The sequence below is a fragment of the Phyllobates terribilis genome, unplaced genomic scaffold, assembly GCF_046119375.1.
Source record: "Phyllobates terribilis strain yellow unplaced genomic scaffold, ASM4611937v1 Scaffold_12__6_contigs__length_324123572, whole genome shotgun sequence".
NCBI lineage: Eukaryota > Metazoa > Chordata > Amphibia > Anura > Dendrobatidae > Phyllobates > Phyllobates terribilis.
This window is the reverse complement of record NW_027362772.1, coordinates 278,784,937-278,811,246: the sequence shown is the minus strand read 5'-3', so window position 1 is coordinate 278,811,246 and position 26,310 is coordinate 278,784,937. Positions and strand designations below refer to the sequence as shown.

General features: G+C 48.9%; 1 protein-coding gene across 2 annotated transcripts in view; it reads right to left on the bottom strand.

Annotated features, from left to right (window-relative positions):
* Positions 1–26,310, bottom strand: part of LOC141172611 (nicotinamide N-methyltransferase-like) — an 81,815-nt gene that overhangs the window by 45,304 nt on the left and 10,201 nt on the right. For both annotated transcript variants that reach the window (XM_073657014.1, XM_073657013.1), the window contains 2 exons: positions 17,970–18,161; positions 8,185–8,392 (listed from right to left, as the gene is read on the bottom strand). In XM_073657014.1, coding sequence (XP_073513115.1) covers positions 8,185–8,392; positions 17,970–18,105 — 344 coding nt within the window. In that variant the 5' untranslated portion in view covers positions 18,106–18,161. The remainder of the gene's footprint in view (positions 1–8,184; positions 8,393–17,969; positions 18,162–26,310) is intronic.

Below are 26,310 nucleotides of genomic sequence, written 5' to 3'. Positions count from 1 at the left end.
CTGTCCTCAGGCCACCCACGCTGAACCAACGGTATGACAGTTGTACAGGTACTACCGTCTACAGCGTATGATACCAGCTCCTGTTCTTCCTCCTCCTCCTCCTCTCCCTCATTGTCCCCCAATGCACGTTGGGATGAGATGAGGCTGGGCTATTTGTAATCGCCCGCTGCGGCTTCTTGACCCATCTCATCATACTCTGGCTGCAATGCCTCCTCTTTAATTCTCTGCAGAGAGCGTTGCAAAAGAAAGACAAGTGGAATGCTGAAGCTAATGATGGCGTCATCGCCACTCACCATCTGGGTGGACTCCTCAAAGTTTATCAATATGGTACAGATGTCAGACATCCAGGTCCACTCCTGAGGTCTTATGTGTGGAGTCTGACCTGAATATCGACGGCCTTGTTGCAGCTGGTACTCCACAACTGCTCTCTTCTGCTCACAAATCTTTGCAACATGTGGAGGGTAGAGTTCCAACGTGTGGGGACATCACACACCTGTCGGTGTGACGGAAGCTGCAAACGCTGCTGCAACACAGCAAGGGCGGCGGAAGCTGTAGCCGACTTGTGAAAATGAGCTGACAGGCGGCGTCCTTTGACGAGCAGATCTGGCAACTCGGGGTACGATTTAAGAAACCATTGAACCACGGGGTTAAGCACATGAGCCAGGCATGGTACGTGTGTGATCTCGCCTCGCCTCAGAGCCGCCACCAGGTTAGGGCCATTGTCACACACCACCATACCTGGATGTAGGTTCAGCGGTCTCAGCCACAGATCTGCCTGCTCTTTCACAGCTGTCCACAACTCATAAGCAGTGTGAGGTTTCTCACCTAAGCTTAGGAGTTTCAGCACAGCCTGTTGCCGCTTGGCGGAGGCAGTACTGCAGTGCTTCCAGCTTGTAACTGATGTGGTGATATCTGAGATGGAGGCTGAACATGAGGAGGAGGAGGAGGATGATGAGCAGGAGCTGTACACTGTGGCGGCAACTCTGACTGACATAGGGCCCGCAATCCTCGGTGTGGGGAGGATGTGTTCCGTCCCAAAGTCCGACTGGGTCCCGGCTTCCACTATGTTTACCCAGTGTGCTGTCAAGGAGATGTACCGTCCCTGGCCACAAGCACTTGTCCACGTGTCCGTTGTCAGGTGGACTCTCCCAGTAACTGCGTTGTTGAGGGCACGGCAGATGTTTTGGGACACGTGCTTGTGTAGTGCGGGGATGGCACACCGGGCAAAATGGTGTCGGCTGGGGACCAAGTGTGGGATCAGTTGCTGTCTGACGACACTCGGCATGGTAGGAGGAAGAAGCATCAGGGTGAGGAGGAGTATGTGGTCGAGACTCATGGCTACTAAGAGTCGACCGTGTGGAAGACAGGCCGGATGTGGTGGTGCCCAGGTAACTGGAAGTATTATCTGCTATCCAATTAATAACCTGTTCACACTGATCAGTTCGCAATACTGGTGTTGTTCTGTGCTTCCCTAGTAATTCGGTCAAGAAGTGGGAGCGAGAAGATGTGGCTGTTGGTTGTGGAACATTTTCACCTTGGCCACGGCCCCGTCCTTTGCACGCACCATCACCAGAACGTCCACTTCGACGTCCCTTGCCACGCGCCTTGCCCATTGTAAAGGAAGTAAAATAGCTTACACTCGCACTATCAATGGAAAAAGGGTAATAAAAAGTAGATTAGAACCGTGGAAGAGGAAAACCACAGTTCTATTTCTCTGGCCTACACCCGACTCTTTTAAACAATTTGAACAATCAGGGAGAACCTATTACTGTTTTTCTTTACGGAAAAAATACCAAAAGCTGAAAAATAGAGATTTTTTACCCTGGAAGAGCAAAACCACAGTTATAATTTACGGGTGTATACCAGACTTTTTTAAATATATATATTTGTGGCTGAACAGTGAGCGACACACTCAAACTGTTTTTTTTTAGATACAAATGGCCCAAAAGTGGATAATACAGAGGTTTGTACCGTGGATCTGCAAAACCACAGTTGTATTTCTCGGGCCTACAACAGACTATTTTCAACAGATATATTTGTGTCTGAACAATCAGGAGACACTATTATTTATTTTTTTACAGCAAAAATGCCAAAAGCAGGATAATAGAGATTTTTTACCGTGGAACAGCAAAAGCACACTTCTGTCTCTCAGGCCTACACCAGACTATTTTCAACAGGTATATTTGTGTCTGAAAAATCAGGAAGACACTATTATTTTTTTTTTTTAACGGCAAAAAATGCCAAAAACAGGATAATAGAGATGTTTTACCTTGGAACAGCAAAACCACAGTTATAATTTACTAGTGTATACAAGACTTTTTTAAATATATATATTTGCGTCTGAACAGTGAGCGACACACTCAAACTGTTTTTTTTTTTAGATACAAATGGCCCATGGAACTGCAAAACCACACTTATCTTTCTCTGACCTACACCACACTATTTTCAACAGATATATTTGTGTCTGAAAAATCAGAGACACACTTTTTTTTTTTGGGTGGGGGAGGGGACACACCAAAAGGTTAATAAGACGGGTATTTGTACAGTGTGAAGGAGGAAAAAAAAAGAATTTAGATGAAAAAAAAAGGATTTTTCCTGGCCCCAGAGACCTGGAGCTAAGTCCAGCAATTTCAGCAACAGGAGCACACAGGACTGTAATGCAGCGTTTGCTGGTATAACCACTGTGTCTCCTATACAGCCTGCCTGCCTGCCTGATATCTGGGATGGATATTAGTCCTGAGAAGGACTGTTTGTTTGATCTGGCAGCCTTTACAGACCCTACACTAACTATTTCTCAGGATATATCTCTCCCTAAATCAGCAGCGCTGTCCCTACACTGTCTGATCCGGAGCAACTGTGTCCAAGATGGCGGCGCTCGGTTTTAAATACTTGAGGTGACGCTGTGCGGCCAGCCAATCACTGTAATGCCCACAAACAACATGGCTGCGGCATTACAGTGACTGGCTGGCAATCCCTGCATGTTCATTGGCTCTGTAAAGAGCGCCAAACATGCAGGGTGGAGACCCGAGCTCCCACCCGAGTAACCCGGAAATGCTCGGTGCTCGACGAACATCCCGAGTAGCGTGATGCTCGGGCGAGTACCGAGCAGTGTCGAGCATGCTCGCTCAACACTAATAATTACTGGTAATTACTAATTAGATTTTTTTCTAAAACCAATTACAGCACCTGAGAGCAAGAGAATCCGCCCAATCACTGAAGAGGAAGTCAAGAGCAAAAAATAAAAATGGCACATCCCACTTCCTTCTTCAGTGGTTTCCAAGAAGTCAAGTAGGAGCCTTCCAAAATTATTATTTTCCATATTCTTGTTATGATTTATACTGTAGCATCGGCGTCTCTGCCCCCCGACAGGCAGAGACGCCGTCCCCCTTACCGCCGCGCTCCTGGCCCGGCGTCTTCCGTCCCTTCTGCTGCTGATGGTGCTCTCAGCTTCCCGAGCACTGTGCTTAGGGCGCGCCCTCCCCAATGGCCGGAGGACCTCTCATATGAAAGGCACCTCCTCCAAAATGGAGGTGCCCGTGCAAGGTTGTAGCTCTGTGTTCTAAACTCTGCTTCAGCCCTCAGGTCCCGCTGCCAGCCTGACTACCAGTCCAGTCCGCCAGCCTGACTACCAGTCCAGTCCGCCAGCGTGACTACCAGTCCAGTCCGCCAGCTTGACTACCAGTCCAGTCCGCCAGCCTGACTACCAGTCCAGTCCGCCAGCCTGTCTACCAGTCCAGTCCGCCAGCCTGTCTACCTGTCCAGTCCGCCAGCCTGTCTACCTGTGTCCACCAGCCAAGTACACTCTCCAGCCCGATAGTCTGCCTATGGTCCAAATCCGCCAGTCTGTCTATGGGCCAGGATAGCCTGCCTACCTGGAGAACGTACCAGTTACCTGCCATGCCTACCAGCCAGCCTTCCTGGTGGCTCCTGCCAGTTACCCGTGGAGTCTGCCAGTCCGTCTTCCCGGATCACTCGTCAGCCTGCCTGCTGTGCTCATCTGTTGTACCGGTCAGTCCCTGCCTTCTGACCCGTGGGAGTCACCTGCGCTCATACAAGGACTGGTCCAGAGTAGCACCTGGTCCCTCTGCTCGGTCCTTCCCTGGTTCACGGAGTCGATTGGGAGGAGACACAGGTTAGATATTAGAAAAAACTTTTTGACAGTTACGGTGATCAATGAGTGGAACAGGCTGCCATGAGAGGTGGTGAGTGCTCCTTCAATGGACGTCTTCAAACAGAGGCTCGACAGACATCTGTCTGAGATGATTTAGTGAATCCTGCTTTGAACAGGGGGTTGGACCAGATAACCCAGGAGGTCCCTTCCAACTCTACCATTCTATGATTCTATGAGCCGCCGTGCGACCTTGGTCAGTCAGAGTTGATACCTAGTTACGCCCCTCTGGTCCCTCCTTGAACCGCAGCACAGAGGTTCCACCACCCGGATCCGTAACATATACATTCACTCACGCTCATTAGTCACTATAAGAAGAAAAAGACCAAAACCTTAACCACCATAAGCCAGAGGAAAGTTATAAGTAGGGGTGCTGTCATGGGTTTCAGGAAAATCAAGCTACCGGTCGGCAGTAAGTAATTATCATATTTCCTCTCACCCATGACAGCACCTGAGATACAATAATAAAGAAATCCTTTGATAGGGAGGGAGCACCTCTTCTAAGATCTTACACCTGAAGAAAGATCTTAAGAATATCCCAGTTTAATGAATAGTATTTAAGGAACACAGATCTTGAAAGTTCTAGATATATTATTCCATCAAGAAAATAACTTTCTTGATTCGGCGCTTCGACAACGAAAAAGTGTCCACAAGCTCACTGGAGACAGTGAGGAAGAAGTAGAACAGGTTACCATTATGCAGAAATCCCTTTATTTTTGATTATTTTTATAAAAAGAGGATCTATATTTATAGATCTATATTTATAGATTTACTTATATGCATGCTTGGTTATTTTTTAGTATTTAATAAGATAAACTATACTTGTTAAAACACTTAAGCAACAACCGAAGTACTCAGAAACCTGTACTAAAACCTAGTATGTCAATAGAGGCAGAAGTCAAGTGATTCCAGGAACCTGAAGTCTAAAATGATCTGAGCTATTCAATATAATGAAGAGCCACCAACCAACACTTATTTAGACATGATAGAAATTATCCTCTTTCCTATAAATGGGATCAATGCTCCAATTACAAATGGATGCTTTTAATATACTCCAACCATGAAGATTGTTTAGCTGAAAAGCTTAAATGCAAAACAGATTAGACTTCGTGCCAAGAGAGGCTAAGAATCCAAGTGATAACCATTATCCTTATGACACTGAAAGGCCTTTGGGGATACACATTTTTTCACTTTTTTATTTATGTTTAAAAAAAAAAAACACTACCCCTTAGTCTATTCTTTCGCATGAAGAAGCGACACAGATAGAGAGATATAAACCTCATATGGCATTGGTCGAAGCTAAGATGGTCTTACTCCAAGGGTATTAAAAACTCCCCACCTTCAACAATGCTCCATTACTGATGCCCATCCTGTTCTTGGGTAATCAGAACAGTCTTACCTCAATTCCAAGGTATTCATTTTAACCAGTAAAGACGTTCCTTTTTTGCTAGAGGAGTCTGCCAAGTAAGGAGACACCTTAATCCATCCATTGACTTGTCACTTTATAGGCTTATTGAGGACCTGCATTTCCTATAACTAATACTGACAAGTCCAACTTTCGAATCCAGGCCAGAAAAGCAGACTTGTAATTAGAATAGTGCCATCAGACTTAGCACAATTATGTCAATCTTACCACTCCAAGCTAGGAAGATTGATTGAGACAGTGAAGTTTTAGTAATTCAATGTCTTCAAAACTTGCCTTAAGACTCCATACTCGAAGGATTAGCTGGACTACAATGGTTTGTTTTTTTTCTTTGTTGTATCTACACGTATGGTCAGAATGTTGATCCGTGCATACTGGACTATTTATGGTGAGATGGCTTTTTTCCTTTTTTCACTTTTTGCCAGTCTATTTTATGACCCCCAGCTAGGAGGATCAACTGGACTATTCTGCTTTCATTCAGCATAGTGCACCCATGATCATCTTACAACTTCAACTAGGAGGATAAACTGGGACAGATTTTTATCAAACTAAAATGTTGACAAGCCTACTTTATGACTATAGACTAAGAAGATTACATGGACTAAAAAAAAATGTTTTTATTCAGCTTATAGACACCATGTCAATCTCACAACTCCAAGTAGATGGGTAAACTGGGACATGGGTGTTTAACTTAACTGTTGACCAGTTGATTTCATGACTCCAATTAGGAGGATTAATTGGACTTGCTGTGGTTTTATTTGGCATACCAAAACCATGTCCTCTCACAACTCCAGCAAGGAGGAAAAACTGGAACATAGATGTTTACCAACCTGAATGCCGAGCAGTCCATTGTATGACTCCAACTAGGAGAATCAACTGGAGATGCTATGGTTTTATTCATCTTAGCACAACCATATCCAGCCTACATTTACAACCAGGAGAAAAAACTGGGACATAGATATTTATCAGACTATACCGTACAGTATAGTACATCCTATTAAATCAAGGAAGATAACCAAGCATATATAGTCCATTTCCTACCTCCAAACTAGGAGGAATCACTGGACATACTACAGTTTTATTCATCTCAGCTCAACCATGTCAGTCTTACAACTCCAACAAGGAGGAGAAACTGGCCGTATAATGGTTTCAATCTGTTTAGCATAGCTATGGCCTTACAAAATCACCAACTAGAAGGACAAATTAAGGATATAGATGGTTTTCCAGATTAAATGCTAACCAGTTTATTTTATGCCTCCATTACATTTGATTTAGTGCAATATGCACATCTCAAGTAGGAAGGATAGACTATGAATCTTGACTTAAGAGCCTCTCGCAGGACTGCATTTTGGCCTCCCCTAACTACAATAGACCTCCGGTATCATCTGGAACTCATCCTTCATCAAGTTCAGCAAAGAAAAGGTAGAGACCGACACATTGTGAGGCAGTAATGAAAACCCAGACGTACTAAGCCATGAGTCAGCTGGCTAACCAGGCAAAGCCCATAGCACAAAGTTAATGTATATCACTGAGGGTCATAACAGGTTGAAGGTCCCATCAAGCCATGACATGAGGCAGAGACAACAAGCCAAAATAGAAGGCCGCTGGCCCAACAGCTACGGTAACACAAGGCAACAGCTAAAACACAAGGCCGCAGCTAAAACACAAGGCCGCATGCCATACAAAGCTGCAGGCCGTACAGCTAACACCAGGCCACCATCAACCCTGAGGGCGTAAGACCAGCACCAACCATGAGGCTGCAGATTTCACTGAAGTTGTAGGCCAAACATTAAATTTGAGACAGCAGGTACTGTAGACATGAAATCTAGTTTTCCCAAAGCTAATGATAACATTTATTGCCCAACTGGGCCCTTATACTCACTGCGATTATTGCTAGAGATTGCTATAGAGCACCCCAAGGGTGCTCCATGATCCATGGCTGCTCCAGCTGTGTGCTCAAGGCTCCTCTGAGGACAGAAATTCACTGAAGGAGGAAGTGGGAGTTGCCTTTTTATTTTTTGCTTTTGGCTTCCTGTCCAGTGATAGGGTGAATTCCCCCTCTCTCAGGTGCTGTCATGGGTGAGGGGAAAAAAATTGTTCCACTTTTCTGAATGAAACTGTGAATGATTTTTTATACGGTTGTGTGAACCTACTGTAAGGTCACCTCCACACGTCCGCACTTCCGGTACATGTGGGAACCAAACAGTACATGTGATTTCTTTCACGGATACCACATGTACCCATTTTAACCTATAGTGCTGCTCACAGTGTTTTCCTGGCAGCACGGATGACAAGGGTCAATGCAAGTCTTTGGGTCAGTGTAAACACGTACAGCACATGGATGGTACACTGATGACATAGGTACCGATGTAAGACATACGTGTTTAAAACGGGTGTGTGAAGGGTGCCTAACAGTGTTGTTAATTTGAGTATTTCAGAATTGGGGGCCCCCACTGAATTTCGCCCAGTGCCCTAATTTGTCTAAAACTGGCCCTAGGTGTAAACGTGACAAAATGTGGAAACCTTCATGTGATATGAATACTTTTTCAAGACGGTGTATAAAGTTGCAGTAAAGTTGATAAAACCGTTTTACCTATTTCCTTCCAGCTCACATACAAATTTGATGATGTGAGTCCAGTCAAAAGCATCTGGATCCTTCTTCAGCCATTTTTGGAATTCGGCGCGATTTTGTTCAAGTAAATCTGAGACGATGATTTTATCAAACACTTCACAAGCCGAGAGGAGATTATAAATGGCGGGTCCAGTTCCAAAATCAAGCAGGGTGTCTCCTCTTACTCCACCTTGCAAAAAAAATAAAAATATAAGGTTAAGAAGGAATATTAGGAATTCAAAATTACAGCCAAATCTATGCAAGAGTAAAAGGGTTGTTCATCTGGGATATGCCAGTTTATCACCAGTTAATTACTTTTGTTGTCATTGTGTATTTTTTTTATGTGACCCCTGATATGATCCATTTACCGGTAGATGGTTGATAAGGGCAGTAGGTTCAGTATTGGTTGTGTGGGGCCCAAAACCCATTATTAAAGATGAGATATAGATAGAACATAGGATGTAGTGGCCACTCGTGGTAGAATGGTTTCCATCTCATGTAGAAAGGAAACAGGTGTTCACTTCAAGAGTTTCTCACAAAAAGGCAATGAGCTTAGTGGTCCTCAGCATTACATGAGGCAATGAGCTTTAAGGTTTTGAAACATTTTATATGAGAATATGGGCTGACTTGAATAGAGATAGACAATTGGTACATGTGACAGTAGGTTATCACTATCGCATCTAATGCATCACACAGAAATTAAAAATTGTAGTTTTTCGGGGGTTGAAACCTCTAAGGAACACCCCCTTTAAATTTAGTAACAAGTCTATGCATTTCTCCTCTGCCGCAGCTTTCTTTCTTTGCTCTTTTATGCATTCGGTTATTGTAGTAACCAGGCGTGTACCCAAGATGTCCCCATTGTAGGCCTCTTAAGATGTCTAACACTTGCTTACCTCATCCCTGCTATTGCTGGGCACTGCAGTAAGTATCTATAGTGTGCTTCCTGACAAATACACCTCTGCTCCTCCAACATGTTGTCCACACTATTGGGCTCTTTATCTATTGCTACTCAAGGTGCTTACTACTGACTTAGCTCTGCTGCTATATTGTACTTGACTCGCCCCCTGGGCCGTGGGGCACTCGGATCCGGGCAATTAGGGAAACGGTGGGAGTAGTAGTGGCAACCCGGTTCCGTGGCTCAGGGTGGTCAGGCCAATGGTAGTCTGCTACGTTCTGCTGATAATGTCCGACTACGCCACCCGTGGATTGCGGTTATTAGGAACCGCCGCTGCATGCAGACCGCTGGGGCTGATGAGGTGTGCAGCTAGGGTAGTGTGACTCCCCACGGGAAGAGTGCGGCCCCAGGGCAGTATAATGGATGGTGGGAGTGATGGTAGTGAGAATCCCAGTGCTGATAGTGCTGGAGGAGCAAGGAGCACACAGACAACAAGTTGCAGTCCAGGGTCTTTACTACAACAGGTAAACTGACCCATAAACAGTCCCGGCTAGGAGGGGACCTGGATGTCTGAGAGCAACGGGAAAATTGGCCCTGGTCAGGGTGAGGGTGTAGGCCTACCGTGCTTTCTGCGCTCCTTCTGGCTATCTCCTCCTGATAGGGTAACAGCCCACGTTTCCGAGCTTTCCGTGTATTCTCGCCTGTATGGCCTGCGACGTGGGTTCCTTTCTGCCCCAGCCTCGTACGGCTTTACTGGTCCCTTCGGTTGTGGCAGGGCCTCCAGGCTTCTTAGGCCAAGGAATGTACAGTCCCTTGCGGACTGGTTCTCTGCTGGGGGATGTGGAATCCTTCCAGCCTCAGACACCAAAGTCTGGTAAAAATTAAGTCTTTTCTCTGCCAAGACAGGCTCTCTTCGCCTCTTGTCCCTGGCTTGTGGCTCTCCTCCTGCCACACTTCCTCTTAGGTGCAGTGCAACTGTCTGTCCCTGCTCTGCTGAGACACGTCTCAGTCCTGAGACAGGTCATCTGGTTCTCCCTAACCCTGCCCCCAGTACCAGCTTTTATAGGGGCAGCCAGCTCCCCCTACTGGCCTGAGACAGGAGGCATTGCATGCTAATGTTCCCCTGACTAGAGAACCTCCCCCTTGCTCTCAGACACAGCTTTAATTACACTTGTGGCATCCAGGTCAGGGTGACACATTCCCCCCTAGTGAAATTTAGTACTCCGGGACTAAACAATAAACAAAGACAATATGCATAACAATAAAACATTAATATACAAGTGACGCACAGATTGAGTTCTTAAGGTCACAGTGTGGCCTGTGACCGGGTGTCCATATCACCAATACAACGGGGAGCCTTAACCAGGTGGGGGTCTGTCCTACCCCAAGTCCTTCACAGTCTTAGTTCATTCCTGGGTTAGGCTCCGAACACAGTCCATACAAGGTCCTGGTTATAAAAAGTCCATAACCTGTGAGTCCTTACGGTAACTGCAAGAAACTGAAACACAGAATTACCAAACATGCATGTAACTTTGCAAACAATTCAACATTTGGCAACAAGGTTATTTACAATTTAGTACACTCTATATTCTCCAGCGAGCGGGTATCTGTCCCTTTGTGCTCCTGGTTGACCTACGTAGCCCACTGTCTGGTGGTGGACCAACCTGGCTTTCCCCACTAGCGTTAGGGGTGCAGCTACCAGCTGGGTGTACAGGTAGGGCAGGCAGCTGTCTGCGGGTCCTTTGGCTTACCGCAGGCATGGCAGGCTCACTGTCAGCAGAGGGTTGACTCTCCTGGGCTGCTGGTACAGGCTCTTCTGCCTCTGGAACCGCTTGCTCCTCTTCACCTTCCGGCTCTGGTGTTGGTTGTTGCTGTGCCGGTTGCAGGAAATGCAGGACGGGTACCACTATGGCATCATTTATGCGAGTCCAGGACTGAGGGAACTCTCCGAGAACGGTGCTGATCATTTCTTCCTTGTCCTCTGTGGGTTCAAGGTCACTCTGATCCTCTTCTGCACTACGGAGTTGCTCGGGGCACCTTTTGAGGTGGTCTCTGGAGACGACACTAGTGGTTTCTCCTCCGTCCTTGGTGATTACGCACACCTTTGGGTTGTCGTGGTCAGACTGCAGTACGGTGTAGGGTTCCCTTTCCCACTGGTCGTCCAACTTATGTAGCCTTCTCTTTCGCTTTAGGACTTGCTTACCAGGTTCTAGGGAACTAGCAGGGGCGTGTTGATTGAAGAGTTTTTCTTGCCTCTCTCTCACCTGGGCCAGGCTCTTCTCCACACTCTCCTGTACCTTCTTGTACTGCAGTTGCCTTTCCGTATCCCAGTCCGCATCCGGGGAGGTGTCCTCAGGTATTAGGACTCCCATCTCCAGGTCTACGGGCAGCTTACCTGGTCTAGCTCGCATCAGGTAAGCCGGGGTGCAGTTTGTAGCATTCACCGGGATATTGTTGTATAGGTCTATCAAGTCCGGCAGTTTTTCTGGCCACAGGCTGCGTTCCTCCAGGGGCAACGTCTTCAGGAGATCAATGACTATATTGTTCATCTTCTCACACATCCCGTTGGTTTGGGGGTGGTAAGGCGTTGTCCGTATTTTCTTACAGCCATAGAGGTTGCAGAACTCCTGGAAGATTTCAGCCTCGAACTCTGGACCCTGTTCTGTCAGGACCTGTTCTGGATACCCGTGTGGACGGCAGAAGTATTGCTGGAAGGCTCTGGCCGCTGTTTGGGCTGTGAAGTCCTTTACCGGGACCACCACTAGAAAACGGGAATAGTGGTCCACGATTGTCAGGGCATAGATGTATCCTGACCGGCTGGGAGCCAATTTGACATGGTCCAGAGCTACCAGCTCAAGAGGCTGCGTGGTGACGATGGACCTCAAGGGTGTCTTCTGGCTGGCACGGTCCTTCCTCCTCAGGTGACAAGGGCCACAGTCTCTGCACCACTTTTCTACAGCTCCTCTCATGCCGACCCAAAAGAACCTTCCTCTTAGCAGGAACTCCAGTTTCTTCCAACCGAAGTGTCCCGCTCTGTCATGGTAAGCCCCCAGGACCATAGCTGCATCCCGCCTTGGGACCACGACTTGCCAGGTCAGCTCGTGCGTCCGGTGGTTAACAATCCTTCTGCACAACTTGCCTTCGTAGAGGAACAGCTTGCTCTTCTCTTTCCATAGCTGCTTGGCTTCCTCTGGGGCATCTGGATCTAGGCGGGCGTCTTCCCGGGTCAGCAGATCTTTCACCAGGCGGACTGCAGGGTCACTATCTTGGGTCTCGGCCCAGCTGTGGTGAGGTAGGGGATTGATCATCACAGTTGTTAGATCCTCCTCCTTCACGCGGTAAGAGTGTTGAGCGGCTCCATACCGGTGAAACGCGGGGAGTTCTACCTCCTCCAGCTCTTCTGGGTCTTCGTCACCTTCAGGTAAGTGAGGCATTCTTGATAGGGCGTCCGCGTTGGCGTTGGTTTTGCCTGCCCGGTACTTGATCACGAAGTCATAGTTGGAGAGACGGGCCATCCACCGCTGTTCCAGGGCACCCAGTCTTGCATTGTCCAGGTGTGTCAACGGGTTGTTGTCCGTGTACACGGTGAACTTTGCGGAGGCCAGGTAATGCTTGAAGCGTTCCGTCACGGCCCACACCACCGCCAAGAATTCTAGCTTGAAGGAGCTGTAATTCTCCGGGTTCCTCTCGGTGGGCCTCAGCTTCCGGCTGGCGTATGCGATCACTCGTTCTCTGCCCTGTTGGTTTTGGGACAATACGGCTCCCAGTCCCACATTACTGGCATCTGTGTGGAGAATGAAAGGCTGGCCATAATCAGGGTAGGCCAGGATCTCATCCCCTGTGAGGGCCATCTTTAGCTGGTGGAAGGACTCCTCTTCCGGTTTATCCCACTTGAAGGGCGGCTTTTGGCTCCTGGACTTAGACTGTCCGATCAGGAGGTCCTGCATAGGAGCTGCCATCTTGGTGAACCCGGGGATGAATCTTCGATATTAGCCTACCAACCCGAGAAACTGTCTCACCTCTTTGATGTTCGAGGGGCTTGGCCAGCTCTTGATTGCCGTGACCTTGTCAGGGTCGGGGGCCACTCCTTCCGCGCTTACCACGTGCCCTAGGTACTGGACCTTTGGTTTCAGCAGGTGACACTTCGATGGTTTCACCTTCAGGCCATAGCCTGCCAGGGCTTCGAACACCTCGGTCAGGTGCTTTAGATGGTCCTCGTAGGTTTTCGAATAGACGATCACGTCGTCCAGGTAAAGGAGGACCGTCTCGAAGTTTCGGTGCCCTAGACAGCATTCCATCAGCCGCTGGAATGTCCCTGGTGCATTGCAGAGCCCGAAGGGCATACAGTTGAACTCACTCAGTCCCATCGGGGTGGTGAAGGCGGTCTTCTCCTTGTCAGCCTCTGCCACAGGAACCTGCCAGTACCCGCTAGTAAGGTCCAAAGTAGAAAAGAAGTTAGCTGATTTTAGTGCGGCTAAAGACTCTTCTATTCTAGGCAGCGGATATGCGTCTTTGTGGGTGATACGGTTGATTTGTCTATAGTCGACGCACATTCTCATGGTGCCGTCTTTCTTTTAGACCAGAACCAAAGGGGCTGCCCAGGGGCTACAGCTATCTCTAATGACCCCAGCTTCTTTCATTTCCCGCAGCATACCCTTGGCGTTCTGATAATGTGCAGGGGGTACCGGTCTGTGCCTCTCTTTTATTGGTGGGTGGCTCCCTGTGGGGATGTGGTGTTCTATCCCCTTTACTCTGCCGAAGTCTAGCGGGTGCTTACTAAAGACTCTCTCGTACTCCTGTACCACCCGGTAGACTCCTTGTTTTTGGTGCAGGGGAGTGGAGTCAGCACCCACATGGAGTTTCTGGCACCAGTCCTCCTTTTGTTTCTGGGAGCCATTACCCTCCGCCTGAGGAGATGGAGGCAAGGGTTCCACGGCCCTGATAGCTTTGTGTTCGACGACAAACAGTTTGGCGAGTGTAGCGTACCTGGGTAAGTGTACTTCCCTCTCCCCAATGTTGAGGATGCGGACGGGCACCCTCCCATGACGGACATCAACCACCCCCCGGGCTGTCAAAATGGTGGGCCTGCTGTCTGAGTACACGGGTTCTACCATGGCTTGGTAGTCTCTACCTCTCAACCCGATTGCAGTCCGACACCAGATCATCATTTCACTTTTGGGAGGCATGGAAATGGGGAATGGATCACTGAGTCTTACGCTACCGATCTCACCACCAGACAGTTCTACCTGCTGCCGTCTCATCAGGGCTTTTATCTCCTTGTTGAGGACTCTCTGTTGGCTGGAACTAACATTCACCGCCACCTGTTGTAAGATTACAATTACCTCTGAAAGACAATTTTCAATTACGTTAGTACCCACAGTTATTTTAGGGTGACTTTCACGACGGTCAATGTCCACAATAATCACCCCCTGTGCCGGCAGCTCAACTTTACCAATTTTAATGGTCATCTCCTTGAACCCCATCTGCGGCACGGGTAAGCCATTACTGGCGATGATGCTCAAGTTATTGTCTGGATACCGTGTGATATCAGCATCAGTCCAATACTGCTTAAAAAGTACATAAGGGATAGTGGTTACTTGCGACCCAGTATCCAGCAAGGCGCTCATGGGGATACCGTCCAGCACCACGGGTAAAACCGGGCGCCCCCCAACGTACTTATTACGCCAATTGTAAGGGCCTGGTGATCTTATGCCTGGGGGTTGGCTCTCTGCCCCAGGTTGGACCCGTTTAAATTACAGTACCTGGAAAGGTGTCCGGGCTGGTTGCATCGACGGCAAATGGGCTGTCCATCCTCTGCGTAGCGGTCTGTGGGCCTCCCTCGGAACGACGGGATCCTCCTCTGTCGACGCCACGGGACATCCTCCGGACTTGAAGCCAGCTCGATGGGTCTTGACGGGTCCACTTGCAACGCCTGGACGGTCCTGGTCAACGCCGCAACGTTCCTGGTCAGCTCCTGGACTTGGTGGTGCAGGTCTTTCGACGGGGCTTGGTTCAGGGCCTGTGCATCAGCCTCCACGGAGTCCATAGAGGAGGGCGCCGCCTCCTGGTGGTAGGTGATAGCAGGGCGCCGGGGATTTATAGCGCCACTGGTTGCAGATTCACGGAGCACCCTTATGGCCCTGTCCTTAAATTGGGCAAAGGTCAGGTCGGGGTTCTGAAAGAACATGAGGCGCAGCTGGGCCCTGTGGGCGCTGGACAGCAGACCTTCTATGAATTGTTCTGTTAGCAGTTTGTCCGTTTCCTGCACACTGCCAGGGTCAGTTTGTTGGATAGCCCTCAAGGCTTCCTGCAGATTTAGGGCATAGTCTCTGATGCTGTCCTGTGCCCGCTGCTTACACCCATAGAACCTCATTTTAATTTCAGCGGAGGTACGTGTGTCAAAGGTACCCCGCAGCCGGGCCAGAATACCCTTCACAGTCCTTTTCTCCTCAGTGGGCCATGATTTTACCTCCCTTTGGGCTGCGCCAGTTAACTGCCCTGTTAATATGCTGACCTTCTGTTCCTCTGTCAGGGGGTAAACGTGGAACAAACTGTATAGCCTTTCCTTGAAGTCAGTTAGGGCATGGGGCTCCCCTGAGTATTTGGGCAGCCAGGCCGCTCCAGGGATGTAGGGCAGGGAAAAGGGCATCACCGCTGCTGCAGCTGCGTTGGTGGTAGTGGGCGCCTCTGTGTCCGACATCTTTCTACCCCCATAGTGGACCGTGGCCTACCTTCCGACGATCATCTTCTGTAGGCCGCGGCTCCGCTGCTGCTGCTGTGGACGAGGACCTGGCGTCGCGTCCTGATGACGTCAGCGTCGCTCTCTCTCCCTTCCAGGACCTTGCGCAGCGTAGGTGCGTGGGGCGGAGCTTCGGATCTCGCGCGGTTTTGACGTCCACGCCCCTCTTCTTCCCGCGCGGCGTCCTGGAGATGGCGTCCGATGGCGGGAAACAGCTGCAGATGGCGGGAAGACGGCAGAAGACGGCGGGAAAAGGTCCAAGATGGCGTCTGATGGCGGGAATCGGCTCCGTATGGCAGGAAACGACTCCAGACGGCGGGAAACTTCGCCACAGATAAGTTACAAAAGTCTTTTTCAGGCACGCAGTACCCGGTGGTTGCGGGCACGAAATCCTGCCGACTACGCCAAAGCTGACTCGCCCCCTGGGCCGTGGGGCACTCGGATCCGGGCAATTAGGGAAACGGTGGGAGTAGTAGTGGCAACCCGGTTCCGTGGCTCAGGGTGGTCAGGCCAATGGTAGTCTGCTACGTTCTGCTGATAATGTCCGACTACGCCACCCGTGGATTGCGGTTATTAGGAACCGCCGCTGCATGCAGACCGCTGGGGCTGATGAGGTGTGCAGCTAGGGTAGTGTGACTCCCCACGGGAAGAGTGCGGCCCCAGGGCAGTATAATGGATGGTGGGAGTGATGGTAGTGAGAATCCCAGTGCTGATAGTGCTGGAGGAGCAAGGAGCACACAGACAACAAGTTGCAGTCCAGGGTCTTTACTACAACAGGTAAACTCACCCATAAACAGTCCCGGCTAGGAGGGGACCTGGATGTCTGAGAGCAACGGGAAAATTGTCCCTTGTCAGGGTGAGGTTGTAGGCCTACCATGCTTTCTGCGCTCCTTCTGGCTATCTCCTCCTGATAGGGTAACAGCCCACGTTTCCGAGCTTTCCGTGTATTCTCGCCTGTATGGCCTGCGACGTGGGTTCCTTTCTGCTCCCAGCCTCGTACGGCTTTACTGGTCCCTTCGGTTGTGGCAGGGCCTCCAGGCTTCTTAGGCCAAGGAATGTACAGTCCCTTGCGGACTGGTTCTCTGCTGGGGGATGTGGAATCCTTCCAGCCTCAGACACCAAAGTCTGGTAAAAATTAAGTCTTTTCTCTGCCAAGACAGGCTCTCTTCGCCTCTTGTCCCTGGCTTGTGGCTCTCCTCCTGCCACACTTCCTCTTAGGTGCAGTGCAGCTGTCTGTCCCTGCTCTGCTGAGACACGTCTCAGTCCTGAGACAGGTCATCTGGTTCTCCCTAACCCTGCCCCCAGTACCAGCTTTTATAGGGGCAGCCAGCTCCCCCTACTGGCCTGAGACAGGAGGCATTGCATGCTAATGTTCCCCTGACTAGAGAACCTCCCCCTTGCTCTCAGACACAGCTTTAATTACACTTGTGGCATCCAAGTCAGGGTGACACATACTGACCGCATGCTTGGCTCTGATACCTCAAGATGCTTGACTGCTGACTCAGATCTGTTGCTCCAAGGTAGTGTTGCACGCTTGACTTTACTTCTCCAACTTGCCTAACTGCTGTCTCAGTTCTGCTGTTCCGAAGTGCTGCCCACACATTTAGTTCTGCTACTGCATGGTACCTGTCTGCCATCTCAGCTCTGATGTTCAAATGAGCTGTCCACACCTTTTGCTCTGCTACAAGGTACCCATCTTCCATCTCAGCTCTGCTGTTTCCAGGTACTGTTTGCACAATTGACTCTGTTGTACCAAGATTCCTGGCAACATACATTGACCTGCCGCTCCAAGATGTTGTCTGCACACTCATGTCTGCTTTTCCAAGGTGCCTGTACTTATCTCTTGCTACTCTGATCCATGTGCCATTCAGTATATCCAGATCTACTGATACTTGGTGCTCCATGTGCCATCTGGCCTATTCAACTCCACTGCATCAACACCTCCTATCCGTGCTGCTTATCCTGACCTGCAGCTTAGCAAATCCACCTCACCAGGTGATTCATAACACTAGCAACCAGGATTTTACATGAAAGTGAAAAAGTACTCCAGTAAACTAGCCATATGAGTAATAATGACACGATAAATGTGAAAATTGAACCTTTAGATTAATAAACAATTGCTGAATTTCTCACCTTTAATGAAAGTTTCATACAGATTTTTTAAAATAAATTCTGTCTTCTCTCCAGAAGCCCGATAGTACATCTGTAAGTAAACTTTGGGGTCAAATTCATCAATGTACTGTTGCTGGGAGGTAAAAGTAGTAGCCATGATATTCTGTCCTCAGGATTATCCTCAGATTATCTGCTAGATGCTTCTGAAACGACCTGTGACGCAAATAAATTGTATATATTTTAGCAATCAAATAACTTCATCAGGACAGTCAGATTTGAATGACCGAGTATCATTTGATTTATGGTAGATATTAGTGCATGCTTCAATTTTTTTCACATACAGATTTGATTAGTGAAAAACAAAACACTCTTCTGCACTGCGCCATTGAATAACATTGGTCTGAGTGCTGTCCACATTTTTTCACGCATATCATTCGGACTGGAAATACGGTTGTGTGAACAAGCCCTAAAAGAAGCAGCTTTCTTTATTCTGAATGGTGCTAATTTGCCTGACATTTATTAGGATTTATATTAGTAACTGAAGAGGACAAAGACCAGTCTGTGAATAAAGCTCTTCCAAAAACCTAAACAAAACAGAGAAATGTGTAGGAAACTGGAGCATATCAAGTAAAAATTTGAATTCTTTATTTTAACAATCAGTAAAAAAAAGAAGTTTCAAATAATGCAAGATAAAAAGAAGGGGAAACAGAAGCGACACCAAAGTGCCACATCTATGTAGCGAGTACACTATGGTCTAGGCAAAAGTAATTCTTGACTTCAAGGAAAGGAGAAGGCTATCAATCTGAACATGATCCAATGGAGAGTAATATATACTATTCAATACAGTACAGATATACAGCAGCATGTAATCAAATAATGTAGAAGAGCATATAGCATGGATCGCTAGTAATTTCTATAAAGTGCTTGCGCAGGGTTTACATGATAAGGCAAAGATCATAATAAACAAATACATCCGTGATTGACATTATAGCAGAGGGTATATGACGCGCCCCTGGGCCTGAGTCGCGCAGCGTTGCGCACGCGGGAGCCTACCCGGAGCCGGATCAGATGGGGGGTAGTAGTCTCGTGGCGGTGACCCGGTCCGTGCCCAGGGAGTCAGACTAAGTGGCAGTCTATTAGCAGTGGATGGTGGATGACTACGCCACCCGTTGAATGCAGCTATGGAGCTGCCGCTGCAGGGCAGACCGCTGAGGCTGGTGGAAGGATGGTGCAGCGTGGATGGTATAACCCCCAACGGGAGGGGTATGGCCTCAGGGCAGCCGACGTGGATGATGGGGGTAGCAGGAACCACTCAGAGACGATGCGGTGTAGTTCAGGGTCTTTACTGGTGACAAAGATAGACCCTCCCGGAGTACTTGCTAGCAATCGGGGCCTGGTCAGTCCTTGAGCAGACGGGATCTCCCCTGGCCAGGCGGAGTTGTAGGCCTTCCCAACTAACTGTACTCTTCTGGCTACCTTGCTAGAGGCGGGTAAAAGTAGCCCACGTCCCTGAGTGTACCGTGTGGTGCTCACCCGTATGGCCGGTGACTCGGGGCCTTCTAATGGCTTCCGCTCCACGATGGCGGTGCTGGTCCCACGCGTGTGACCGTGCCTTCGGGTTTCTGGGCCAGAGGACCTGCAATCCCCTGCCGGTCGGTTTCTGCTGCTGGGTAGAGATTAGTCCCCACAGCCTCGGACTCCGGGTCCGGTGATACTTCTCAGTCAGGGCGAGCTCTGCAGCTGCCAGCCCCTGACTCCTTGTAGCACTGTTCCCACAGAGCTCCTGATGTTCTTTTCCTATATCTGCTTCTCTGTCTCTACTTCTTCTCTACTCCGGGCATGGCCCAGGAGCTGGGCCCCAGCCGGAGCCACAGCTCCCTGTCAGCCCTCCTGGCTGAACTCTGCCTCTGAACTCCCTAACCCTGCCTCAGCCCCAGTTTTATATAGGGGAAGTTCTTCCCCTCCCAGGACTGGGCAGGAGGTGTGGCATGCATAGGATTCCTGACCAAGAGACCTCCCTCCTGCTCTCAGACATAACATGGCTGTTACTGTGGAAACCAGACCCCTGGGGTGCCACATATACAGGGGAGAAGATCCCAGCCATTCCCAACCAAAGACACACAGTATAAATGTAAAGCCTCATGTACAACCTGGTAAGGATGTGGATAGATGGCCCCAAGGCGCGTTTCACATTTTGCTTCCTCAAACGTCCCCTGAGGGTTCTTACCTCTTAATCACGGTTGTATTTGTTTATTATTATCTTTGACTTATCATGTAAACCCTGCACAAGCCCTTTATATAAATTACTAGTGTGGCACCCCAGGAGTCCGGTTGCCGCATTGGCATTGCCTTCCTCACAGGGGGTGATGCCATACTTGGAAGCAAGGAGGGGTCACCTTATCAGGTAACACTAGCATCCAACACTTTTCCTGGCTCCAGACTAGAAGGGGGCGCTCTAACCTGATTTCAGGGGAGCTTCCCCTTTAAATTGGGGCCCGGAGGTGGGGGTTAGGAGAGTCAGTTGGGGACGGAGAAGAGTGAGTGAAAGATGAGGGAGAACCTGGGGAGGGGAGCTGTGACCAAGCTCGCCCCAGAGAAAAGCGCCAGAAACCGGACACCGGAGTCCGTGGTTGCTTGGGTACTGAAGTCCCGGCAGCTAAATCCGGAGAGCAGGAGACTGCAGGTCTCCTGGCCCCACCAAACACCCGGTGACTCAGCAGCATTCTGGAGCCCCCACAAAGGAGCGACACCTGTAAAAGGCCCGAGCTGCCTGCCATACGGGCTAGGATTTAACGATCACTCAGGAAAGAGGGTCGCAGCATAGCTTTAGGCAGCAGGGCCAAAGAGGACAGCACAGAAGGAAGGCCTACAACCCCACCTGGCGAGGTGGATCCCAAATTGCTTCCAGGCTGCCCGGATATCCATTACCTTCTGTTACCAGTGCCCTGGTCTGCACCATCAAACATTAAGTAAAGGCAGAGGAAACCACCATTCCTGTGTCGTCTGGTCATTATCTGCACCCTCAGTCCTGCACCCCAACATCCACAATCCCCTACATAAACCGTACCGGTAGCCCTTTGGCCCCGCTCTACCCTTGGGGAGCAAATCCATCCCAGCTGCGTGACCAGCGGCCCCAGCGGTCTCTTTCAGCAGCGGCGACCACCAATAGCCACATACCACTGGTGGCGTCACAAAACTTTTCCCCTAAATAAACTGTCTTTTTTATTGACCGCCCAGGGCCCCGGACTGGGTCACGCCCCCTTGACTATGCCAAGGAACCGACCAACCCGGTAGCGAGTACCCCACGGTTCTAGGGGGCGCGTCACTAGCGATCCATGTTATATGCTCGTCTACATTGTTTGATTACATGTACAAACAGTGACCAACATATCTTAAAGAAACAATGACTGAAACCCCGGTAAATCCAGGGTCAGCCAGAATAGCCTACTCATGTAACATTTAGAACAGAAAAAACCATGAGTACAAAATGGCAAAAAAAGTTAAAGTTTTATTTAGTCAATAACTTACATTAATATATCCATAATATAAATATAGTGCATGACAAGAAAGTGCAAAGTGCTTTAAGAAAAACGCAGTCCCACCTGTAAGGGCATATCATATCCAAGCTAAAAAGATAGAGTCCATATACATGGTGTGGTATCTTTCCAGAGATATACTGGATAGAATATGGCTTTATATTCCAAGTGGAGCACATAAAAATGTTTAAACCAAACCCAGGTTCACCACAATTGTATATGGGGACAAGGGGGATGCAGAGGACAGGTGGCAAAGGTGTCCCGACGCACGTTTCGCTTGCAAAAAGCTTTATCAAGAGACAAGTAAGTGAAAGAGAATGAACAGGACCTTTATAAATACACCCACAATTGGTCACATGGTGTGTCATGTGATTGAAACACATAGCTCAAGATAAATGAGGATCTTAGATGGAGCGTGCCTAGTAGTTTTAAACCCGCTCTGCCCCATGAGTACTGGGCGTCATCATGCAACTCAGGATCAATGAAGGCCTCAAGCGCATGAGCGGCAGCACCAAACCCGTTCGGCCCCATGGATAATGGTCGTCACGCCCCCTGTATGCGTCTCCAGCACGTGCAATCACGCATCCGGGGCCACACACAGGGGATAAAGATAGCCAAATCCATGCGCGGAAATCGGGGGCAGTGGCGCAGGCGCACATCGGCCCATAATAGCGCATGCAATCACCAAAAATCAAGCATATGTCACCAATCAATACTACCTCAACTGGTGTGTACAGTAAATAGTACAGTGCATGAAATACACAAAATTACGAGGAAAGTCATGTAGAAGCATAAAATGTAATGCACCCGAAAGATGATACATATATATAAATATTTATATCTAAAGACAATCCAGCAGACATGTTTCCAATGCAGTCCGATAAAATTCCAAATGGCATCCAATAGTTTTTGAGTTTTTTCTGTTCTAAATTATTTGATTACATGCTGCTGTATATCTGTACTGCATTGAATAGTATATATTACTCTCCATTGGATCATGTTCAGATTGATAGCCTTCTTCTTGAAGCCAGGAATTACTTTTGCCTAGATCATTGTGTACTCCCTGTACAGACGTGGTACTTTGGTGTCACTTCTGTTTGCCCTTCTTTGTACCTTGCATCTTAATTTGAAACTTGTTTTTCATTGATTGTTAAAATAAAGAATTTAAATTTTTACTTGATATTCTCCAGTTTCCTACACATTTCTCGATTTTGTTTATGATTTATATTAGTTTCCAAGGAGTATGTAGGACTGATAGTAGCGAAAAGCACTGGACACGTTGCGATATATCCACCACTAGGCATTGCAACAGAAAAGGTTGGTGACGGGCACAGACACAAACTTATGAGAAGGAAATCTTGACATCTGTAGCACCCTGAGGATTCGGCTGCTACAGGGGTATTGCACCTCAACCCAGAGGTGTGATATTCCACTCCCGGGTAAGGAAGGAGTGTGGAACTGAGCTCGGTAGGCTGCATGCACTACACACATCCCATTTCCGAGGAGCAGACCGACGGTACTCCCACTTAGAAATGTGCAGGTACGACCGAGTCTGTTCCTGGCTGGAGTGGGAGGGGGGTGGTACATCCCAAGTAGTGTAGGGGCAGATAGGGGGAGCAGCCTGGGTAAAGTTAGGAGCTCATTGGGTGCTGGTCACCTGAGCTCACACATAGAGGGTGTATATAAGGTGGGCACCAACTAAGAACAGGGTCAGATGCAGAGAACAAGTCAGGAGCAGAGGAGAAGGAAAGACCCAGAGTGAGAGAGGAGAGAGAGAAAGACCCAGAGGCACAGAAGAACAGGACTCTAAGATCCCAAATTAAAACCCCGGGTGAAGAGTCGGCATCAGGGTACCGGAACCCAAGCTGGTGGGGGTAAAAACATTCCCCAGCCAGAGACCGGAGACCGTGGGCAGCGTTTGCCACGGTCACCCACCACATCCACCCCGAAGGCACACCACATGAAGGGTCAGGGAACCCAAGGCCAAGGGTGTCCCAACAGAAGGCCCGAGGGAGCTGGACCTGGGTGGATCAATAGTGGGGACGGCCAGAGAACGGGACAGAAGGAGAGCTCAGGGCCACGCTCCGGACTTGTTTGGGGGTTGGCTGGATCCAGGACCTGGTGGACGCAGCACGGCTCGGGTGGTCACTCGGAGCTGGAGTGACCAGTACAACATCTGCAGTAAGTAAACACCCTTAACTGCACAACCCGACTCTGTCTTCACTGCCGTCTGCACTGCACCACCACAACCCCCATCCTCTGCACCTGTTCCCCCTGAGGCTATACCCCACCCGTTGGGGGTTATACCATCTCAAGCTGCACCTGCACCATCAGCCTCAGCGGACCCTGCTGCAGCGGCGGCCACAGTGACCGCATCACAACGGGTGGCGTAGTCGACACAAAAGAACTCTTAATAACATCTGTAGGACTGCCACATAACACTGAGCTTGACGCCCTGGGCACGGGGCCGGGTCACAGCCGCTCGGAGACTACAACCCCCCATCTGATCCGGTGCCGGGTATTCCCCTCCAAAAGGAATATGTCCCAGGGGGCGCGTCACATCTACCTATAGATTTCCATCTATAATGTGGTCAACTGTGCTCCACATCTCAAAGGTTTTTTCTGCTTTCTTACATTTGCTAGAAAGTTGTAAAGGTTAAAGATTAACCATTGAACTTTCGTCTAAATTCTACAACCTTTCTGAACTCCACTGTAAGGCTATGTGCACATAACATGAAAAAGCGCCCCATAAAAAGAATATAGTGCGCAATCATGTCAAAATGGCACTGCTGTGCCCATGTTCCTTCTAATGTCACTTTTTTTTAACTTTGAACAATTCAAAAAGTGAACTTCTCATTCTTCAGGTGGCTCGCACTAGGGAGCAGACCACTCTTAATACTTAACAGTATAGAGAGAAAGGTGCCGCTGGAGGAGCCGCTGCAAAAAAGAAGGTAAAGCTGCCTTAGAAAATGAACGTCAGCGGTTTCCTGATACAGGAAAACTCAGCGGCTGCTCTGGCATCTAAATGAAGCTGTGTGCACATACCAAAAGGTTATGCTCTGAGTTTTTTGAGGAGTTTTTTTGGAGCCAAAACTCTTCCAAACCTTTCTCAAAATCTGCTTCAAAACCTCATGAAAAACCCTTCCTAAATATATTTTTTTTTATGGGAAATCCATTTTACTGTTCATATAAGGTGTTTTTTTTTTTACTTTTGTTTTCTGAAGAGGTTTGGAAAAACACATGGTGGGAAAAGAGGAAAATGCATATTACTTATAAGGAGCGGATCCGGAAAGAAACCACTTCAAACTAAGCACTGTATGATCAAAAGGCTTCCTAAGCATTTCAAAACCGCTTCCGGAACCTACCCCAACTGTCCAATATCTGCTTCCAACCCACCGGCTGTACAAGATGGCGACAGTACAGGTCCCTGCCCCTCAAGACACATGCAACAAGTTCCCTTTTAACTCCAAAAAAACTTTTTTGGTCCTTTCTAATGCAATTATGCCATTGTAGAACACTTTGGACTTCTAGCATCTACACCTGCATAGACCTTGGATGACAATTGCACCAACATTTTTTAATCATGATTTCGGTGGGGGTTGAATATGTATTAGTTTATCTGTTTGAATAAGGATTTCTCTATCTTCACCTGCTGCCAGCAAACTTTCCTCTCTGTCCACTATTGTTTCTAGACAAACTCATCCAGCATTAGAACTGCCACTCCCACAGTAACTGACGGTGCCGCTATCCAAGGAGAGCCTGGGGGGGGCGGAAACCAGGTGCTACTCCAGGGTAGAACTCGGACACATGGCAGCTGAACCTCAAGGAGGTTTCCAGACTGGCAGGTGTAGGACCCAGCTCAGACTGGATGGGCAGGATCAGGTCCACGAAGAACTGGGTCACTGGCAGGTATGACTGGAAAACAGTGATGGGTAGGACCCAGTTCAGACTGGACAGACAGGAACGGCTTCAGGAAGGTTCGGGTCTGGGTATTAAGCCCCCAGGGTGGCAGGCACCACTTTAGGAAAAACTGGGTCTCTGGCAAGAGGGTACTGGACTGCAGATGTGGAAGGGTAGGGAACCACAGGTGCGGCCAGGCTGTAACGAGGTGGCACGGGGTGGTAGTTGTGGGCGAGTCTACTGAGCAACCTTCAGTGATTACCCCGGCACCTCGTACATGAATAAACGGATAGAGTCATTGCTTTTAAATAAAACCAACTTTACTGACAGATTGCAGTGTACAGGCAGGTGCAGCAGATATTCTCAGGCCCAGGTCTTATGCAGGGAAAATAAGCCGTTTCTCTACCTTCCGACTCAAGCAGGCAGACTTTCACCTTCAGCACACTCTCTGTCCTGGTTGCCGCTTGTCCTAGGGAAGCTGTGCTACTCGGATAAGGCTCCTATCCCTTTTCCACAGTCCCTGTTCTCTCTCGCTGTGCTACTCGGATATAGATATATATATATGTACATCCCTTTTCCACAGCCTCTGTTCGGTCTTCAGCTCCTGCTGAGGGTTGTCGGCATTCTCTCTCTCTTCCCGCGCACCTTCTAACCCTGGCCTGGGTCTATGGCTGCCGGACTCTGCTTAGTGCCTAGTCTCTGTCCTCGGATCCGCGCACCTTCTAACCCTGGCTCAGGTCTCTGGCTGCCGGACTCTCTGGTACTCACATGGACCCTTGATGTCTCGTGTACTGGCCTCTTCTCTGAGTGCATTTACACCATCACTGGTCCTTACTCATGGGCTTACGGCCCCACTGCTTTGACCTATCCTCGGTCCCGACCTGTCACGAGCAGGTCCTCTCTCGTGGGCTTACAGCCCCCACTGC